At 46.4% G+C, this 6,000-nt stretch overlaps 1 protein-coding gene across 2 annotated transcripts; it reads right to left on the bottom strand.

Annotated features, from left to right (window-relative positions):
* Positions 1-1,599: 1,599 nt before the first annotated feature.
* On the bottom strand, positions 1,600-5,723 carry EDN1 (endothelin 1). Of its 2 annotated transcripts, XR_001873763.1 has the most exons (6): positions 5,521-5,723; positions 5,219-5,360; positions 4,070-4,228; positions 3,690-3,797; positions 2,631-2,922; positions 1,600-1,622 (listed from the first exon to the last, which is right to left on the bottom strand). XR_001873763.1 is itself a non-coding variant. In XM_017808417.1 (5 exons), exons 1-5 carry the CDS (start codon positions 5,582-5,584, stop codon positions 2,784-2,786), a joined length of 612 nt encoding a protein of 203 aa, XP_017663906.1. In that variant the 5' UTR covers positions 5,585-5,723; the 3' UTR covers positions 1,642-2,783. The 2 variants fall into 2 exon arrangements, 1 of the variants encoding a protein (XP_017663906.1); XM_017808417.1 differs by lacking the exon at positions 1,600-1,622 and having other exon boundaries at positions 1,642-2,922.
* Between the last annotated feature and the right edge of the window lie 277 nt (positions 5,724-6,000).

The following is a 6,000-nucleotide window of genomic DNA, read 5'->3' as shown; positions in this document are numbered from 1 at the left end:
CTGGGCTCTTTGCATTGCCACTCAGGCTCAGTGCTGTGTGGGACTCTACTTTGCATGATGCTGGGAACTGTGCCTAACCCAAAAAGCCAGTGGGTGCCCATCACTACACAAAGCTGCAGCATGAACCAGCAGTGGACACAGTTTCCTGGGAAGGAGAGGAGAATGGAAGCCAGCTTTTGAGTCCAAGCATGAGCAAAGTAAACCCTAGGAGGAACAGGTTTATTTTTAGGATGGTCTCTCAAGAATCTTTTAAGCAGTTAGCCAGGAATATGGGCTACTAAAGCCCACCCATGACATCATTCAGCTCAGCCACTTACAAAATCAAAATAGCCAGCCTTAATAACAGCACAGACATTGCTGCAGTGCTCCTCCACTCCCAGAACTGATCCTTTCCTCATGCTCTTTTCTGGAAGACAAAACAGGAGCAACTGGGATGGGATGCTGTCCCTTCCCTAGCAGGGACATCCCACACCACCTGCTTGCCCATCACTTTGGCTGAGTGAGAGGTAGTGCCTTAACTACTTGCTTGTTTATTTTCCCTGCCAAAGGCAACCAGTGGTAGGAGAAGAAATGGAAAATCAGGGAGCATTAGTGAGATCTCTTCACGCCTGACAGAGGTCACTGATCCAGGCACATCCCGAGCAGTTAAGTGCAGGTGATGCAGAGATCAAAGAGCAGCTCCAGGGGCTGCATCCTGCCCTGCAGAAGCACAGCAGCTCCCAGTTCCTTCCCACTGCCTGGGCTAGGTGCTCCTGTCAGACCAGGGCTGCCAGCAATACCATGTCCCCACTGAATTACTGCTCCAATACACAGCAGAACAGTGTGAAGAAAACATGATATGGGGTTTATGCAGCCTTAGAGTGTTTGGGTGTGAAAATGCTGCAAAGAAATTAAAATTGACAAGAAATTCAGAAATTTTCAGTGGTGACTGCCAGTGCTTATGTCACAATCCTTGTATTTCTTTGTAAAGGTTTGTTTTTAAAAAGTCCCAGACTCAGTTTTTTCACGGTTTAAGTCTTGTACTTTTCTTTCCCTATGGGATCAGAGATGATTAAATCCATTTATTTGCTTTAAGCATCTTTCTAGGTATAACTGCTTTACAACAATGTTTGGAGATACGTAAAAATTTAACTATTTCTCTAGCTCTTTCCTGAGTTTGGGCCCCATTGAAGTTCCATTGAGGTCTCCATCTTTAAACTTGCATGGGCTGGGCTGACACTCTGAGGATAGCATGGTAATAAGTAATATAACCCCTCCTAGTCCAAGAGAACCCACAGAGCATCCAGAGTGTGCATTTTATCCTCTAGTTCATCTATACCCAGACCCCTATTGCCCATATTTTAATGGTAGAGTAAATCCAACATTAGAATTCATCCTACTGAGTGAAAAAGACATCAGCCATGTGAGCAAGATAAATTACTTTGGCCAATTCAAAGTTTGCCATAAAGTTTGGATAAGCAAGCTTGAAGCGAGAACAAGTATTATCTCCTGTCTCACATCTGGCACAAACTTCATGTGCCATGGTCTGGCTAACCTGACAGAAGGGCAGTCATGTGCACACACTTCACCTAGGTCAGCATTGTACGTGGGGCAATCTATCTTCATGATCATGGAGCCACAGCCTAAGGAAAAACAAGCCAATACAGTAATTAAAAATATTTATTTCCAAAGATATTTACCTTGATAGGCATAAAGCATTTCCCAATTTCATACAGAAATACATAAAACATGCATAGACCAATATGGCCTACTTCAATGTGTATTCAACATGGTAAATATAATGAAGAACTTGTGTGAATATAAATACAAGACACAAAAAATAAGCACATAAGAATTCAACCTGTCAGCAAATTCAACAATGTGAACAAATTCACTGCTATAAACATTCACCCAATATTAGCCTTTTGACTTAATTCAAAACAACCCTTTGTTTAAATTTATTTCCAGCAAAAAAAGGCCCTGAATAAATCTCACAGTAGCCTCTGCTACATCCCCACTTCAATGCATTTTTGGTGGCATGTGAGACACAACAACCTCTATTATTAGAACTTCAGTTAGCCAAATATCCTTGTTATGGGAAACTTAGTAGTATCCTCTAACTTTTATTTTATGTTGAAGAGTCCTTTAGTATCCAAAACCAAAGGACTTTGACTATGCAAACAACCAGAGTGTCTAACCCACATTCAGATAACTCTGGTTGTACAAGTAAACTAGACTTCTGAAAAAGACAAAGGGTTGCAGCTGATTAGTAAAGGCAATAACAAGGTGTAAAAATACTCTAGAAGGAGTGCAACAAACAGTACGCGAGGTAGACATGTATATAAGCAGTAAGTCCTGATTAAAGTAGCACTGTGGCTTTCATTTTTGCATTTTAATGAAAAGGTAGAGTTCTTCGCTTTGAAGTTTGTACTTAGATCTTGCTTTCTGTCCTTGCTAAGCACATCTGTGAGGTCTTCCTTGCAAGATGCTTGTGATGTAGACTCTGAAAGCTGCTCAACCGATGGGTAAGTTTCCAGAAGCAATATTCAAATATTTCCTCAGACAGATGTCTTTTCATGTATGTGACTGTGGATTTCCCTTCAACCCATCCATCTGAATTCCAAAAATTATAAAATCCTTTGTTTTTATACCTCCGAATACAGGGTCTCCTTATCATTTTGCTCCGCTGGGCAAACACTTGGACAGAGAGGCCCTTCACCATCTTGGAATGTTGGAATCAAGAGACAGTTTTGGTGATGCTTTGTCAGCAAACGTTTTGGAGAAAGATTCAGGTGATCTTCCCACTAGGATGCTTTCAGGCTTTCCCAGATGCTTTGCCTCTTGTTCGCCCTGTTATGTTTGAGCTTCTGTCCTTTCCGGAGCTCAGCCTTCAGCTTTGCAATACTGAAGGAAGCTTTGATACTGTTACCAATGGCTTCCAGCCTGCAAAACCAAGAAATATACATTTATCGTCGTGACAATGAAGATGCTTCTCCAGTGTGCAAACATTCGGTTTTTGATTAAATAAACCTCAGTCTAGATTTCTGCCCTGGGATCCTCATAAACTGTTAATTGGTATACCTCTGTCAGAATCACGCTAACCTAAGCCACTTTAAATATTGTATTCATAATTTCAATACAAACATTAATATAAGTTAAAATATTCACTCAAATAAAGATGCTCTAGACTTCCTTTAAATAGCATGTATCCAGCCAAGAGGTTTCCAGTGTTACTCTTTTTGGCTATTTTGTTTCTTTTAGGTAAACCTGATCCTACTTCCAATGAACAAGTACATTTTTCACGTAATTAAGCAAGCAAGCCCCATTTTCAAAAAATTATTTAAGACTTCCAGGGCCTAAGTTTCACTCAAAATCATCAGGCTGCTTGTTCCCATAAATCCCGTTCTGCTTGTGAAAGCAGAACTAAAGAGCCTTCTTTAGTATGGGCAAACTTCTGTATACCATACTTTTACATGGGCATATGGTTGACCAGTGAATGCAAAGTGGAGGATGCTAGGCAGAGCTCAGCACCTTTTTCCTCACGAGCTAAAAACCCAGTGCATGAAGAAAAGCTGTCAAGATATCCCCACTAACTCTTCTGGAACTCTCAAGCTGAAATCATCAGCTAAGCCCATGATGACCTGAAGGCAGGTGAACTGTGCTCTCTATTGCTGCCTCAGGGAACTACAATGGGATGAGAAGAAACTCACCGCTTCATTTTCTTGCTGTCAACAAGCTGTCGGTTCATGCATTTGGGTGCAATGCACTTGCCAGCTTTGATGCGGTGATGTGAGGTTTTCTCCACAGTGGACTGAGCCCTGTTAAAAGTGAAAAGGTGCTGCTATTAAAAAAACCAACCAAGTCTGCAGTCCACAAGGTGAGACATCTCACCAACCACTTCTCAAGGCATGTAATAAGCAATCTTTCTGGGCCAAACCATAGTATGTATCATAGCAGCGTGAGCACTATGAGGTAGGAGGCAGGGCTTTGGGGAGATTATTTGCTCAGCAAGTGCCAAAATGAGTAAGTGTACCACAATCCATCCTTTTTACATGCACTGCCTTTTAAAGAGTGGCAACAAGAGACACACCAGAGATCTTTTCCTGTCTGGCAGAAGTTCAGACATTTCTTGTCCTTCTGGTTTGCACATCGGCATCTGCTGCTGGGTTCAGTGAGTGTCTCCGGCACCATGTCCTTCAGTGATCTTCTGGAACGAGAAGGGCCTCCGAGACCATATGGAACAGTCTTCCTACGATCAAAGGGACAACATGAAAGTCATTCAAATAATTCTGTGCCTTCAAAGCACTCTGGCGTATTTTGGGCAGTCTTATCAATGGGATTGATTGCTGGAGTAAAGGTTGTGGGATTGGGAATGCCTCGTTAGTCACAATTTCAATGCAAATGCTTCTGATGATCCTGCAATGTATTCATTAGCATGCCTACTGACAAGGATAATGACCTTTTAATTGTGTTTTCACAAGGCTGCTGTGCCTCCCCGTGCAATGGAAAGCAATGAAACCTCATCTCTTTGAACTTTGGCAACTGCCAACACTGAAAGAAGCAATAAAAGTGAGGAACAAATCCTCTGCACTCATAAGAAACCCAGCAGCAGAACAAATCACCACAGCCAGTGTTTGCAGCCCTAGGTTAGGCTCTGGCTCACTACTTTTTGGTGAGGAGAGAGTAGAAATGGGTACTATGCATGATCCTGTTAATACGTGGGATGTGTTAACTTGCAGCAGAGAGCAGCAAAAGGGAGCTAGGAGCCCCCCAGTGTCAAAGCATGCCTTCCAGCCTCCTAACTGGTCGGAAAGAAAGGCGGTCAAATTCAGGCTGGCAAAATCATGCCTTTGGCATTTTGTCTGCTTCTGATTCATACTGAAAAGTATCCTGCAGCCTTTGCTGAGCAGCACCCAAAGGAAATACTCCTGCCCAGATTTTAGGAAAGCAGGTGTGTTAGGGCTATTAGGAGCTATCTGCTCAATCTAAGCGGTCAAATCCTGTCTACTTTCTCCCGGTGAATAGTCTCGTTGCTAAACTCGGCAGAAAAGTGGGAGCGGTGAGGGGGGAAAGCAATAGGAGAAAGTGTGCAAAGAAATATTCCTTCCTCCCCTTCCCATTTTCTGCAGGGGATTTTTGGTTCTTAATTTTTCCCTTCACGCTCCCCTCCCTTCCCTTTTTCCTAACCAAAGGGGAACCCAGAGCTGGGGAACTGCCGAAGCGCCTTCGCTCCACTCACTCGGGAGTGTTGATCCAGATGATGTCGAGGTGGCAGAAGTAGACGCACTCCTCGTCCAGAAGCGAGGAGCAGGAGCAGCGCCGGGCGCGGCGGTGCGCGGCGGCGGCGGGGGGCGGCGCGGCGTCCACCTCGGCTCCGGGGGCTGCGGGAGAGAGCGGCAGAGCTCAGCACCCACGGCACGGCTAGGCAAACGCGCATCCCCTTCCGCAGCATCCCTCGGGCATCCCTCCCCGGAGCCGGGCACAGAGCCCGGCTGCGGCCCCGCAACACCCCCCCGCGAGCGGCAGCGGACCGGCACCTACCTGCCGGCAGCAGCCCCGGGCAGAGCACGAAGAGCAGCGAGACGATCATCTGGGAATAATCCATAGCAGGCGGCGGAGGGCGGACGGAAAAACTGGTGTGTGGAAAGGGGGGGAAAATTAATAAAAGTCGAGGGAAAAGCGCGGAAAGTGTCTCCCGGCGTGAGGACCGAGCGCCGTGGCGGGTGCCCTGCGTGGTGCGGCTCGGTGCGCCCCGGCGCGTCTGGCTGGCGCGGCGGTCCCCGGCGCCCTTTTATAGCGAACCCCCATGGAGCTGGTAAACAGCCCCGGCGCTATTTTATCCCGAGACAATGTTATTCTGCTATTAGTCACCGCGCGGCAACGTGCGGGCCGAGATAAGGCCGGGGCTGGAAAGGAAATCGCCTGCGAACTTCAAGAGCGGCGGCGGCGGCGGGCGGGGGGAGCCGCGGGCGCCCGGGGGGCGGGAGGCGAGCGCCGGGGACCGCCAGGGGGCGCCCCGCC

This window comes from Lepidothrix coronata, unplaced genomic scaffold (genome assembly GCF_001604755.1).
Source record: "Lepidothrix coronata isolate B3197 unplaced genomic scaffold, Lepidothrix_coronata-1.0 Scaffold23, whole genome shotgun sequence".
Lineage (NCBI taxonomy): Eukaryota > Metazoa > Chordata > Aves > Passeriformes > Pipridae > Lepidothrix > Lepidothrix coronata.
The sequence above is the reverse complement of the archived record's forward strand: the minus strand, read 5'-3'. Positions and strand labels throughout refer to the sequence as shown.